Source organism: Arvicola amphibius, chromosome 4, assembly GCF_903992535.2.
Source record: "Arvicola amphibius chromosome 4, mArvAmp1.2, whole genome shotgun sequence".
Taxonomy (NCBI): Eukaryota; Metazoa; Chordata; class Mammalia; order Rodentia; family Cricetidae; genus Arvicola; species Arvicola amphibius.
This window is the reverse complement of record NC_052050.1, coordinates 1,862,028-1,876,348: the sequence shown is the minus strand read 5'-3', so window position 1 is coordinate 1,876,348 and position 14,321 is coordinate 1,862,028. Positions and strand designations below refer to the sequence as shown.

Genomic DNA, 14,321 nt, shown 5'->3' with positions numbered 1-14,321 from the left:
TGTGACCCGCTGAGCTGTCCTCTGTGCACGGGAGAACCACTCCTTGGGCTCGGCCTGGGGGTGGGGGCTTACCAAACCATAGCAGGCCTTCCTTAAGGACATTGTCGGGAAGGGAACAGCCGGTCCTCACCATCATGCCCACTCTGCCACCCAGCGTGGAACATGTAAGGTGTCAGTGGGTGGTCACGCTAGGGGCTAACAGGTCTTGAGATGGCACCCAGCTCTGCCTGGCTCCAAGAATAAGCCATTGGGGTCTAGTACTGGGGGTCTCAGGAGTAGCTTGGTGGCACAGCTTAGCCGAAGCACCTGTCCAAACTGAACCTGCTCTTCTCTCCCCAGGAATCCCTTCGCCAACGTCCATCTGAAACCGACAGTGACCAACGACAGATCAGCCCCTCTGCTCAGCTGACGGGCTCCTACGCGTCACCAATGCGTCCACCACCCACGCCATACCCAGGGCAACCGCCGCCGTGTGCTCCTGTCTGGAGAAGACAGCCCTGCCCCACTCCCTGACAGTCCTTCACGTCAGCCCGGCCTGGGGCTGGATCCCAGGTGATCCTGGAGCGGAGGCTGCCGCCTCCAGAAGTCAAGTATGCCAGCCACGGATGTGCCCCAACAGAGGGCCAGCACTTAAGGGGCAGGCATCTATGACCCCAACTGTGGAACCGCAAGTGCCTCTGAACACAGAAGAGGACATTCTGTCAGCCTGTAGCTGGAAGGGGGCCCGTTCCCATGCTGAATTTTTTTTTTATTTTTAATTTTTTAGCCCACATGTGTGTCTGGTCAATAAACATGTACCCACCTGTTACGGTGTGTTCTGTTAGCCTGGGAGCATGGCCAGGAACAGGGCGGGGCACACCTGTACCCTTATAAGAATAATTTATCACAAGCACAGCTGTGCTGTTGCGCTAGAGGCGAGCCCGGCCGAGCCCAGCTCCCCCACTGCCTCTCCGCTTCAGTTAAAACGCAGGCCCTTATGAGACTGCATCAGATCTTTGCAGCAGTGCCATGAACTGAGTCGATGGCAGGAGCTCTAGGGTGCAGAGAAGACCCAGGCGGGACCTCTGGAGCCGCCTACTCATCATGGGCACACGGGCTAGTCCCCCAACAGGGCAGAGTGAGGAGTAGGGAGTTCCGTCCCCTGCCCCCCTCCACCGCTACTGCCTGAGGACAGGCTAGGGTGGGCAGAGGGCTACTCTGCAAGGTGCCGGCTCATCTGACCTAAGAGAGCCTTCTGGAGGGAAAGGAGAGATGACCGCTGGGTTCCTGTCTGCCATCCCTCTGGGAGTGTTAGCTACAGACCCGGAAAGAAAACACTGAGCACAAAGGCTGTTTTTTTTTTTTTTTTTCTTAGCTTGGTTTCTCTTAAAAAACAAGGAACAAGAAAATCATTGCACCAGCATCCTAAGCCTCAAACTAAAAACAACAAAAACAAAACACATTGCCCAGCTCCCAAAGCAACAATATACTTTACATGTCTTTGGCAACAATAACTTAGAATCACCCCATCTCCATTCACTCCAGCAAATTACAAAAAATATTCCCTGTGCGGCCCACCCCAGCCCTGTATTCTCCCAGCCCTGCCTGCAGGCAGGAGCCCCACAGTGGCTGTAGGGTACACCCTATTCTCCCCTGACCAGGGTATGGGGCAGGTTACCACTCTGTGAGGGAGAGTGCCCACACTACCCTGTAGAGGGCATCTCTAGGGTGGTCCGGCTGCAGCCTGGAAGCCTCTGCTCTGCAGCAGGATCTAGGCCAGAATATCCAGACGGCCCCTGTGGGGACGGGCTTCTGCAGACAAAGTGAAGGGGAGCCAGCCACAGACTCTGAGATAAGGGCTTGGAGCCCAGGGGTCCAGCCTTGCTCTGAGCAAATCTAGACCCATGTAAGAAAGGTGGGGGACCCAAAAGGGACCTGTAGGCTTAAAGCCTAGAAACCTGGCCAAGTGTCCTTTGAACACGAGGCAGGATGTAGCCAACAGGGCATGCAGGCCCTTGGATTGCATGGTCCTGGCCAGAGGCCAGTTTACCACCACCAGCCATATAGGAAGAGTGGCTGCAGGGCGGTGATTGGGGGTGTGTGTGCCCAGGAGTGCAGAGCCACCGAGGGGTCAGGGGCCCTTCTTGAGTGTGTATGTATACGCTTACGGACACCCACAGGCTCTCGGGCTGCAGGTATGTCCAGGGGCTAGCAGCAAACCCCAGTGTCCACTCAAGACACATTCTCCCATCAAGCAGCACAGGAGGCCCACGGCCCCACGCGTCCAGGGCTAGATAGAGGCCTCTCATCCACCTGCTTCTCCAGGGAGCTGTGGGGGTGTCGGTGGTCCCCACTCATTTCCAGTCACCATCCTTGCTGCTGCCCGGACAGGATGGCAGGGGCTCCAGTGACACCAGCCTCCGAAGGGCGAAACTACCCGGGCCTCAAGCCTCTGTGCATTGGCCCCCAGCACTTGCTGCTGGGCCTGGTAAAGGGGGCGCTGTGTGAGTACGTGAGGCCATAACCAGACGGGTTCTCCCACCCCTGCAACTGCCTGGCTCACCAACAGGCCTGTCCAATGTGGTGGACCTGTGGGTGGGCGGGAGATGGACCCATTTCTCTTCCCCATGTCACCCAGATCCAGAGTCGGCAATGCTTAGCAAATGCCCTCCAAGTCCTCGAACAAAGGGAACTGAGGCCCAAACAAACAGGGCATGGTCACTGTCATGTAGTCACCTCCCTGTGCCAGGGATGAGGGTGACAGGTCCTTCTCTCAAGGCTGCCTACCACAGCTAGGGCAACTGGGGAAGAGGTGTGCAGGGTGGGGGGTGAGTAGGCAAAAAGAGCTTGTCAAAGCTGTAGGAGGGGAACCTGGCAGAGAGGAGCCTGTCTTGGTGCAGGCAGTGGAGGGGGCACACAACTGGACAGTGTGGGCTATGGTACCACCACTTGAGTACAGTCCCGATAGGGTAGACTGGGCGGACGGTGGGCAGCCCTCTGTGGAGGGTAGACTGGGCGGACGGTGGGCAGCCCTCTGTGGAGGGTAGACTGGGCGGACGGTGGGTCCTGGGACCCAGGAGGCTGTAGGTCAAGTGCACCTGGACACAGTGTCTGCCCAAAGGCCAGGAACCAAACACCGTTAAGAGGGCAATGTCCAGCAGACCAGGGGCCACCAAATCTCCCCCTGCCAACGCCCCTCATGGATGCCCAACGACAATGTCCCTCTGCTCCACCTCAGCCCCTCCACACTCACCTCCCACCGACTGGGCCTCCGAGTCGGATACGTGAGTGATGGAGAAGCGGGAGGCAGGCGTGGGCGACACGGTGAACCGTGAGAAGGGCGCAGCTGGCGTAGTGGGCGTGGCCAGGACGGGGTCGGCAGGGTCCAGTGCAGTCACCAAGGCAGCCTTGCCAGGCACCAGTGGGAACTCATCATCCCATTCGAACCTACTGCCTGCAAGTCCGGCCCCAGAGTCACTTTCGTTGCGTCACCTCCCAGCCCCCACTTCAGGTGACATCACATTCTGAACCCAGCCCTCGCGTGACAGTGATGTCACCATGTGGCCCCCAACACCTGCTCACCCTGTTCAGGAGTGGAGCTGTCGGGCAAGTGGTCAGCCCGCCGCGGCAGGCCCGGGGCACTGGGTGAGCCGGGGCTACCCTCCGGGAACGTGGGGAGTGATTCCTTCGTGTTGGGGAAGGGCTCCCCAGTCTCTCGGGTGGGGCTCTCCTGGAGGGGCAGAGCACCGTGTGACTTGGGCTGCCCACCCTCTCCCAGCCCCATGCATACCCGCGGCAACATCCCACCTGGTCGAAGAGGTAGACCGTGACGTCATCAAAGAAGGACACGGCCTTCTTCTTGCGCTCCAGGTCCTCGCAGAAGGCCTCGGACAGGAGGCTGGGCATCTTCAGCAAGCTGCGCAGATTGCGGGCGCTCTGACTCTCAGCCACGACCACAGGCACCGCGGGTGGCTCCTCCTCACTGTCCTCGCTGGGCTCCTGGATGCTGTAGCATCGAAGCTCCTCTTCAGATTCGTCACTGTCCTCACTGCCGTCCTCTTCCTCCTCTGGCCGGCCCTCCAAAGCCCCTGGGCGGCCAGGTAGGGCCAGGCAAAGTGGGGATCTGGGCACGCTAGGGCTTCCCATCCTCCCGAGCGGGGCTGGCCCTGGGGGGTCCTGGGGCTCCACACCATTGCCTTCAGAGCTCAGTGGGACTGAGGTCAGCAGGAAGCCTTTAGAATGCCTAGAGCTGGGTCCAGGCTGCCCCTCAACTGGGCCTTGAGCTCCAAGAGGCTCTGGCCTGGGGCCATCCGGCAAGGACTCCTCTGGCTGCTGTGGTGGGGGCAGCGCCTCCCTGGGGTTAGTATCTGGGGCCTCCCTGGGCACCTCAGGCCCGGGAAAAGCCTGCCCAGACTGATGCCCTGAACTAGGTGGGCTCTTTAGGTCTTGCTCCTTTTGAGAGTTCTGGACCCCACCGCACTTCTCAAGGCCAAAGGTGGGTTCAGACTCAGCATCCAGGTCCGAGAAGTAGGCAGAGTCTCGGTAGGGGTTCTTCTTGCTGAGGCCACCAAGGGAGACAGAGAGCAAAGTCTCGGGCCCTGGGCTCTCACCCTCTGAGGCTAGTTCCCCAAAGGCCTCGGGCTCGCTCGCCTCTTGGGCCTCTTTGAGCACAAACTCTGGAGACCCATAGTTCTCTGTATCATAGCCACTATCCGCGGCACGGGGCTGCCCGGCATGGGGACAGGCAGCCAATGGGCTCAAGACCTCACAGCCACCATCGCTGGCTGAGGACGGGATGTCCAGAGAGTCCAGAGAATCAGGGGTCCCCACCTGCTTCTGCAGACAGCGCAAGGCTGGAACTATGCCTGGCTTCTCGGTGTGAAGGCCATCACTGGACAAGTCGGTGAAGACTCCCGACGTAGCCTCAGTAACGTCCTCGTCCTCACTGCTCGGTGCCTCCTGCCCCAGAGAACTGCCGCAGCTGTCCAGACTGAGGGCTGGCTTAGGGACAGTCACCCAGCTGCCAGCAGCGGGCGTGGGAGAGGCAGGCAGGATGTCTGGAGCACTCGCCTCCTCTGAAGGAAGTGAGGCCCCTTCGTGAGATGGAGAGGGGACAGAAGGAAGGGATAGCTGGGATTCAGCAGAGCCCTCAGCCTCCTGGGCAAGTCTGGGTTCCACCTGGGGGCTCTCACCCCCACCTACAGCTGCCTCTGTCCAGGGGCGTGTGGCCAGACAAGCAGCAGGTGCCAGGCCTTTGGCCGGACACAGAGGGAGCAGGCTGAAGCAGCGGCTTGGCTCCTGACAGGGAGAGGCTGCTACCACAAGCCCGGGCAGAAATTCTCTGGGATCCTCCTGGGACAGAGGGTGGCCCAGCTCAGGGGAGGCCCGTGGGGTCTGCTCTAGGCTGGAACAGTCGTCCCTGTAGCTGTCTGTGAAGCTGCTCACATAGCCGGGATCCCAAGATTCTGGGTCTCGGCTACCACTGTTATTGTTGGCTGACACATTAGAGCTCCAGTGTCCGCGGTGAGCAGCCCTCCCTGCCTTCTCCTCCTCCAGCTCCTCGTCGCTGGGGGATGGCTGGGCCTCAGGACTCCCAGAGGGAGAGGCACTCAATGGGTCATCAAAGAAGGGTGGGCAGAAGGCAGCCACACCCCAGTCTATGTCTTCAGCCGGCAACATCGGGGTCCCAGGAGAGGGTGAGCGTGAGGGGCAGGGCGGTTCTTGCCTCCTACACGAATGGTGGTCACAGGAGCCCCACAGGCCCCCAGAGGGAGGTGCGTGGCCCAGCAGTGGCTCCATAACGAGAGAAGTGACGGTGCTGTCCTCGGAGTTGTTATCCTGGTCAGTGCCAGCTTCGGGACTGGGAGCACAGCCGGCACAGTCCGGGTCATGGCCAGCAGCAGGTACTGCCCCCTCTAGGCGGATGAAGTACTCGCTACCCACTGAGGGGCTGTGGGCGCTTAGCACTGGCACCACTCCCGGGGGTGAGCTGTCGGGTGCACACAACTCCTGCAGGCGCGCCGCGGAGTCTGGGCTCGACACGCCCCCTGGGGGTGGGAACGCCTCCGCGCCACAGCCCGCCTCCCACTTGTACTCGAAGTTGAGGCCGTGGCTGGTCTCTGTTACTGTCAGCACGTCGTCGCCGTCCACGTGGAAGCCGTCACTGGTGAACTGCTCCAGCAGCGGGAAAGACGAGGTGGCGGCGAGCTCAGCGGCGGCAGCTGCCGGGCCAATGGAACCTGACCCCAGGCCCGTGCTGCCGCTGGGCCGCAGGGAGCGCCAGCGCCGCTCAAACTCCTCCTCCAACTCCGTGGTGCCCTTGGCGCACAAGTAAGACAGCAGCAGGTGAACCTCTTCGGCCGTGGGCCTCTGCTCCGGCTGCAGCCAGCAGAATTGCATCACTTCGTACCTGCCGGGAGGCCTTCATGGGTGGCCCTGGCCACATCCACGGGCACACTGGCCAGAAGTATAACCTGCCCTCCTGGGATACTCAGGTCCCCCATGCTTGGGGTGCTTTGGGGGCAGTTAAGGCAATCTCCCAAGGAGGACCTAGCAGCCCGGGAAGGGGTCTTGGGTGCGGTATCTCCCTGCCTGTTTAGGCTGCAGAGACCCAGAAGCCATGGAGAGGTGGACCAACCAGCTGCAAGCTGTAGCCCCTCTGATATGCCTGTTAAGGGGGGTGGGGTCCTCACCAGCGATCAGATAGACTCAGCTGCAGCTGGGGCTTGGGCAACTTAAGCTGCTGCTCTCGGACGGCGTAAGCCAGCACCTGCCGGTCCGAGTGCTGAGGATACGGCTGGGCACCCAACTCGAAGAGCTCCCAGATGGTCACACCCAGGGACCTGCAAGGGCAGCCACAGTAGGCCAGGCTGAGCGCGGCTGCGCAGGATCCCTGAACACTTGCCGTGAGGATGGGAGCTCATTGTGCTGCAGCCGCCCCTCTCTAGGGGCACAGGTGCAAGTTAACGCCCTGTATCCCATAAGGACACACGACCTACAACAGTATCTCATTATGGGTCTTTAACCTAATATGCACCTTGGCCCCGGTATCGGTGAGTGTCTGTTGGTCCTGTCTTGAAGGCCCCACATCCTTGACTGCCCCGGCGGTCCCTCTGCCAATGCAGGGACCTCAGGAACCCACCAGGAACTAGTAGTCCGAGTGACCTCACAAGGCCACATGGTGGCAGACGTGAGTACGCTTTCCCTGGGTGCCAGCCTGTCCCTAGCCAGAGAAGGAAGGGGGAATGTTGAAGCAGGGGCCAGAGCTGAAATCAGCATCCCCACCACAGACACGGTGGCATCCGGGCAGGCGGCATCCCAGGGCCCTCCCAGCAGCCAGGCCCGCACTCACCACACATTGCTGGCCTTGGTTTGGTCGACCACCAGCAGGTTGCCGTGCACCTCGTCCACCAGCTCTGGCGCAATCCAGCGCAACGGCACCCACAGCTGGTCAGCAGTCACGAGGTAGTCTTCCTGCAACGCCCAGGGACAGGGACGGGATGGGGGTTAACTCAGCTCGGCGGCCACCCCTGCTCGCGGGCTCCACCTGCCCTCACTTACCCGGTATTTGCAGTGTGATAGACCATAGTCGCCGACCTTCACCGTCAGGTCAGCCGCTAGCAGGCAGTTCCTCAGGGCCAGGTCGCTGCAGGGTGGGAGGCAACGTCAGCAAAGCCAGCAAAGCGTGCCGGCCTGGGGGTGTCCAGCACTGCAGGTCCTTTACCCACAGCTGCATGATTTGGCTCCGGGCAGGAAGGGATGTCTGAGGGCCCATCGGCTTGTGCTCAAGCTCTGACTTCATACCCCACACTGGCTATTTTGGGAGGCCTGTGTGGACGGCACTTTGAACGTGGCAATGCACGTGAGAATATAATGCTCGAAGATGCTCTTGGACCCCCAGCAAGGTGCTGCCTGACCAACACTAGAACTCCAGCCGCTTCTACCCCTTTCCTGGTTCGGTGTGTCTGTAATGCCCTTCCAGGACCACCACCCTTCCAACCCCACTACAGCATCACCCGAATCCTCAGGAGGTTAGAATTCATGGGGAACCTGAGGCCTAGAGTGTTGCAGTAGGTCCTGCAACCGTCAGAGCCCATGTTCTAGAGTGTAGGCCTGTCCTGCTACACGGAGCTGGAACTCTGGTCTAGAACAGGCTGGGCCACAAAGCAGCCACCCAGGACTTCCTCCAACTCGGTGGCAAGCCTGGGATGCCAGCTTTTATCCTCCTGCTGGGCGTGAGTGTTCGGGGCACAGGAGAACAGAGCGATATGGGATGTGCCTGCCTCTACCACACTGTTGAAATGCAGAGGGTCTCTGGATGAATATGGAGCCATCCTGGCCTGCCTCGACCCTAGGTGGACTATGCCAGGGGACAGCTGCAGGGCAGGGAGGCCTGGGTCCCTGCGTTTGGACGGGCAGCTGGGGCTAGACAGGAGGTGGGGCAGGGGTGGGACATGGCGCGGGGCAGGAGTCGGGGGCGGGACCGGGGAGTAGGCGGGGCAGGGGCGGGGCATGGGACGGGGGCGGGGCAGGAGGCTGGCAGCTGCCCTCTTCAACAAAATCACTGATGCTGGAGTCAGCTGAGTCATCACTCAGCACCAGGATATTGTTGGGGAGGACGGCCTGTGCGGCGTCGGGGCTGTCAGGGCCACTCGTCCATCGCCACTTCTTCCAGCACGTGTCCCCGGCTCATGGGAGGCTGGGCATCCTGGCCAGAGGCAGGGCAGAGCCACCCCTCCCACTGCAGGGCGGGTCCAGCCACTCCCTTTACATGGGAGTAAACCGGCTGGGGCTGAGTGTGAGGCCCAGGCTGATCGCGATAGTAGACAATGCGGATGCCTTCATTTAATTGTCTACAAAGTGAGTTTCAAACTTCAGGCTTTTCCACTGTTACTTATTTGTTTTGAGGCAGGGTCTTCTCTACTCAGCCCCGGCTGTCCTGAAACGCAATCTGTAGATCAGACTGGACTTAAACTCATAGAGATCCGCCTACCTCTGCCTCCGGAGTGCTGGGATTAAAGGTATGAGTCACCACACCCAGCTAGTTTTCACAATTTTAAGAATTATAAAAGTCCTTGCAGAGTGGCTATTGGATGTTATGTAGATGAACTCAGCTCATGAGCCCTGGGGGACCAGGGCTTGGTGACCATGGTCTGTGTGGTCTCACTAGCCCTCACCTGTGCACGTAATTGTGACGATGTAGATGCAAGACCCCAGAGGCCACCTCACACGCCATGCGCTGCAAGGTCAGGGGATCGGGGGCCATGGACTCTGTCACCCGGCAGCTCCGTAGATAACCTTTGAGGTCCCCCTGCCGAGAGAACACACAGTGATCTGCTAGCGGTTGCCACCAGTACACGGCAACCCACCCCTGAGAGAACCTGGGTCTGGTGGCCCGAACATCAGCTGGCATCCTGAGCACGCACAGCTGTTTCGGCAGAGCCTATGTCCCAACTCTGCCACAGCAGCCTCGAGACGGCAGCCTCAGCTTGCATCAAAACTGCACGTAAAGGGACCCAAGGGCAAGGAGAAGACCCAGGGCCCGAGGACAAAGAGAAAACCCAGAACTCAGGCTCTGCCCCAGGATCTGTGTGAGCCCAGTGGCTGGCTCTCATGCTGAACTGCCAAGCCCCGACAGGGTTGCCCCTGCTGCAGCTGGCTCGCCCTCGCTAAGCAGGCCTCCTCTGAGAGAGCACAGGGCTGGAGCTACTAGACAGAGCACTTTGGCAGAACGGGAGAGGAGCCCTGCTCAAAAAGGTCTCCCACTTCCCTTCAGGACAACTGCCTCCCACGGAGTGCCACTCACCAGCGGACAGAACTCCATAACCAGCAGGTAGGGGGTCACCTCAGCACACTGGGCCAGACACTGAAGCAGGTTGCTGTGCTGCAGGGCCCTGGAAGAGCCCAGGCATCCGAGTTAGAAGGCAGGAGGGGGCACAGCCCTTCCCTTCCCATGACCGCCCAGGTTCTCCCACCATGCTGGTCCCCAACGCCCACCACGCCACCCACCTGTAGGGCTGTGCCTCCTCCAGGAACTGCATCTGCTCCTGCACACTGGCGCTGGCCTTCAACTCCTTCACCACCACCTGCGTGCCGCTGACGCCCGAGTGGACCTCCCCCAAGAACACCTGCCAGAGGGGACTGGCATCACGGGGGCCCCTTCCGGTCTCCATAGGAAAAGCCATTCGGCTCCCAGTGCCTCGGATGCAGCCAGGGTTCCACCAAGACCTCTGGCTGGGATGCTCAGCCCAGGTCCACCTCAAGTCTCCCACTTTTCCCACTCTCTGGGGTTCACAGTGAGGAAGGAGTACTCGGGTGCACAGTCCAGTCAGGGGTGTATGTGAGAAATAGCCCCTCCCCAGGGGACTCCCAGGAGAAGCAAGCCCACACCATGCTGTTCCCACTACCCTGAGCTACACTTACCTTCCCAAACCAGCCATGGCCAATCTCCTTTAGGTACAGGAGGCTGTGCCGGCCCAGGTCCGTGGACTTGAGGAGCTGCACTAGGTTAGAACAGGAGACTCAGGAACTACTTAGCCACTGCTACCTCTCCTTACCAGGCTGTCTGGAACCCCAGGAACTACCCCAAGGCTCCCAGTTAGGGAGGCTCCGCTAACTTGGAGGCCGCATTTGCAGGCTGCCATGGAGGGCCGGTGTCTCTCGGGCTCTTCAGTGATGGCTATGAGCAGAGTCATAGATCTAAATCCATATCCAGGCATATTTTTGACCAAGTCCGGGGAAGGGTACTCAGAGCCACCAGGATAAGTCAAGCCCAGAAGGCAGGGCCTGGAAGGCAGTTTGGGGTGATGCGAGAAGCTGGTACTGAGGCCCGAGAAGACACCAGAGTGGCCTACCCCCCACCCCTGCCACAGGCTGGCATCCAAACACCAGCCACACCAAAGGCGCCTTTGTTGGGGGCTGCTTGGCACAGCCCTGTACGGGACACACTGGGCCCATTCTCCGTGCAGGCCAGGCTGAGTGAAGTCAGTGGAGAAGAAGGGTCAGTGTGGGCAGCAAGGAAAGGGCCAGGGCTCATTGTACCAACTCATGCCCCCTCAGATTCCCTGAATTCTGCTCCCACGCTGATAACCCAGAAGGCCAGCACTGGAGCTGTTGGGAGGGCCCAAGGGAAGGGGCAGCCCTCAGGGACATTCCTTAGGGAATGTCGGCTTCATGCCCAATTCATGGGAGAGTCTCACTGGGCCCTGTGTCCTGGGACTAATGCACTGACTCCAGTCTGTCTGAATGCCTGCCTTCCACCCTGGGGCTCTCTAGGACCTTGGTTATCCCAGGGCAGGCTCAGGGTCTGGACAACCATGGGGCAGAAGAATGTTTGCATGTTAGGAGCTAGAGGCCAGGGTGAAGGCTCAGGCAGCCTCACCCAACCTCACTTCTCCCAACTTGAGAGAAGATGCCACCCCAAACCACAAAGCTGAACAATGGAGAGAAAGCATGTCCTCCCCTGGGCCCCTGTCCACCCCTGTCCTCTCTCTCCCAGGAGTGGGGCCAGCTAGGATCTGTGGGATCAGCTAGGATCTCTCCAGGCCCAGTCTAGGGATGGCAATACTTCATATATCACTCCGGGCAGCGTCTACAGTTAGGTGACGCCCAAGGCCTCTGGGAACCTCCAGGCCCCTGTGTGGCCAAGCCTGCCTGCCTCTTAGGAGGTGCTAGGGATAGCTGCGGGCCTCTGAATCAGCAGGTAAATGTGTTAGGACCTCCATGCTCGCATCCTGTCTGACTTTTGAGCTCTCCCCCGCGAGACTCAATGGGATGGAACACCGAGCGTGCAGCGCTGGGCCAGGCTGGTGGCTGGAGGGCCTAAGTCTCCGTTGGCTCAAACAGGTGCTAAGATCCCCAGCCCTTGATGGAGGCAAGAATCTGGTGGGGCTGGCCCCGGGGCGGAGGTGGGAAGAGTGAACTACTTGTCACACACAGTAATGGGACCTTGGGGCCAGCAGCTCTCTGCTTAAATCCCACCTCAGTATCCCTGGAGCCACCAGATGGACAGCAAGGGACAGCCCTTGGCGGAAACGTCTAGGCTCGAAGGGCCCGAGAGCTGCCTGCTGCAGAGGTAGCCACAGTCCCAAGGGACCCCCGCCCCCTCCCGCTTGACCAGGGCAGAACTGGGGTTCTAAAATGAGTTTACCTGTCACCTCTAGAGCTCGGAGGAGGGAGGGGTCAGCCTAGAGGGAGAGACTCTGGGAGGAAGGCAAATGGGAGAGGCAGGCAGAGGGCAAAGAGGCCATAGGAGGGGGCCATGCCTACACTAGCCCTCTAGGTGGGACCAGACCCTCCTGTTGCTCATGTGCCCTTTGCTGTGTGGGCAGTCCTTGTCAAGCAGGCACAATGAGGCTATGTCCCTCTAGGGTTGGGCATGAGGGAGCAGGAGTCGAGGGTAAGTATCCCAGAAACAGCAGAGAAAAGCAAATAAACCCAGAACCAGAGTGCTGGGTGGGCCACCTGCCCCCAGTTACTGCCCCCTCGCATAGCAGTCACTTGGGTGGAAAAATAACAGGCGCAAAGCTACTCTCAAGCCTGCTGACAGCTGGCCTCACCAGATCCAGGAGGGGGTTCCTACACATTCTAACACAGCTGAGCCTGAGATGCAGCCGAGGAGGCCTTGGCCTTGACCACGACCAACCGCATATACCCCTTGTGTCCCCATCCCCCACTGTAGCTCAGGCTTCCACAGCCTGCCACTCCAAGACACAATGCGGGGAGGGAGACAGGTCCACTTACCTGAGCGACCCGGCTGCTTGGCCATGGGCAAGGAGACCTCCGTGAGGGGCAGGACATACACATCCGGGCCGTTCTGCGCAGCTGCGGCCGGGGAGCCCTGTTCCGAGAAGTCGGCCACATACTCGTCCCCCTCAGCATTCTCAAACTCCTGCAGGTTGGGCCAGCACAGGGGGGCGATCAGGCGCCACAGCGGGTCAGGGGCGGCGGGACAGGATGTAAAAGATTTATCTGAGAGCTCGACAGGACTAACACAGAGCTAGGCCCGGTGCTTCTGTCTGACGGCCTCTGCACACCCGTTCATAGACCCTGATTCTTCTGGGACACCAACCCAGGTGGGGCTGTTGACCCAGGCTGAGTCCTGCCTGGGGGAAGGGCTAGAGACAGGGTTCAAGGCAGAGAACCAGTGCAAAACCCTTCAAGGACCCCATCAATGGTCCCCGCCCGGCTTGGAGCAGATCCAGAGCCAGGGGTTCCTTTGCTCATCCCTGGGACAAGTAACTAATGCTCCCATCCCTAGCTGTTACAGGGAGCAAGGCACCCAGGGACGTTCATCATCCCTGTCTCTACTACCTGCCTCTAGGCAGGGGTGCACCCTCACCCCACTGTACCACCATTACCACCACCAGTGCCCCAGACCCCCTAAAAGCCTGCTGTTGGTACCCCCGGAGGCCACTCTAGGACAGGCTGCTATTCTGAAGAGCGGGGATCACCCCACCCCCACTGCATCTGGAGCACGGTCCAAAAAGGGTTAGTCTAGGATGGGCGCAGCCTAGTTTCAAGCAAGGACAGGATTAGTGGCAGAACACTTGCCGAGAACTGCAAACAAACAAAACAAAAACAAAAACAGGGACAGAGCGGAAACAAGGCCAGCCTGTCCCGGGGAACTGGGCAAGCCTCCCGGCCGCACCCCCTGCCCAGGTGGGGAACTGAGGATCTGAGGGTTGAGGGCCGGGCACTACCTAGTCCAGGTCACATTCCTGTGGACAGGCAGTCAAACATACCCTGGGGACCTCTTCTTTTTCTAGGTCATTTGTCTTGCTATGTTTCTGGTGGCAAGCCCAGGTCGGTGCTTTGGGTGGCAACTCTCCTTCCCCAGAGACCTCCTTAGAATTTCCTCTGGTCCCACACACCCGGGCCTGTGGTGACCACTTCCCCCTCTACGTTAGTTTTGGTTCCAGCCATTACCTTCCCTTGCCGGAGAGCCAGCCGAGCCAGCCGGGTTCCCCCAGCACAGCGGGCGATCAGGTAACACAGAGTGAGCATGGGGGCTGCCAGCCCCTGCCCAGAACACCTCCAGCAGGGAGCCCGCTGTGGACGCAGGAGACGGTGACTCTGCACTGGTGCTGGAATGTTCTGGGCACCATGTTCCCGAGGAGGTGAGAAGGGCATGGGTAGGAGGGGCTGCTGCTGGCCCTTGTGTGGGGCCTTGTTCTCACTGCCCCAGGAGGGGCTTGCTACACAATGGCCGCCAAAGCCGCACCCTGGGTTCCCATCCCCACCCCCACAAACTCGAGGCTCTGGCCTCAAGGTCCTCTAGGAAGGCAATTCTCCTTGATTGTCCAGCCTGTGGTCAGGAGACTGTCCCCTGGGGTAGGAGACAC

The 14,321-nt window shown here is 60.0% G+C and overlaps 2 protein-coding genes across 6 annotated transcripts in view; one reads left to right on the top strand and one right to left on the bottom strand.

The window, feature by feature from the left end:
- The window catches only part of Baiap2 (BAR/IMD domain containing adaptor protein 2), a 65,976-nt gene extending 65,168 nt beyond the window's left edge, over nucleotides 1-808 (top strand). For all 4 annotated transcript variants that reach the window (XM_038325016.1, XM_038325011.1, XM_038325015.1 and 1 more), the window contains one exon: nucleotides 340-808. In XM_038325016.1, the coding sequence (XP_038180944.1) occupies nucleotides 340-409 (70 nt within the window). In that variant the 3' untranslated portion in view covers nucleotides 410-808. The remainder of the gene's footprint in view (nucleotides 1-339) is intronic.
- A 594-nt stretch (nucleotides 809-1,402) lies between these two features.
- Nucleotides 1,403-14,321, bottom strand: part of Aatk (apoptosis associated tyrosine kinase) — a 38,201-nt gene continuing 25,282 nt past the window's right edge. For both annotated transcript variants that reach the window (XM_038326459.1, XM_038326460.1), the window contains exons 3-14: nucleotides 12,721-12,868; nucleotides 10,402-10,481; nucleotides 9,988-10,106; nucleotides 9,785-9,872; nucleotides 9,156-9,289; nucleotides 7,540-7,624; nucleotides 7,331-7,452; nucleotides 6,672-6,821; nucleotides 3,787-6,388; nucleotides 3,562-3,709; nucleotides 3,233-3,433; nucleotides 1,403-2,464 (exon numbers count right to left, since the gene is read on the bottom strand). In XM_038326459.1, the coding sequence (XP_038182387.1) occupies nucleotides 2,424-2,464; nucleotides 3,233-3,433; nucleotides 3,562-3,709; nucleotides 3,787-6,388; nucleotides 6,672-6,821; nucleotides 7,331-7,452; nucleotides 7,540-7,624; nucleotides 9,156-9,289; nucleotides 9,785-9,872; nucleotides 9,988-10,106; nucleotides 10,402-10,481; nucleotides 12,721-12,868 (3,918 nt within the window). In that variant the 3' untranslated portion in view covers nucleotides 1,403-2,423. The remainder of the gene's footprint in view (nucleotides 2,465-3,232; nucleotides 3,434-3,561; nucleotides 3,710-3,786; nucleotides 6,389-6,671; nucleotides 6,822-7,330; nucleotides 7,453-7,539; nucleotides 7,625-9,155; nucleotides 9,290-9,784; nucleotides 9,873-9,987; nucleotides 10,107-10,401; nucleotides 10,482-12,720; nucleotides 12,869-14,321) is intronic.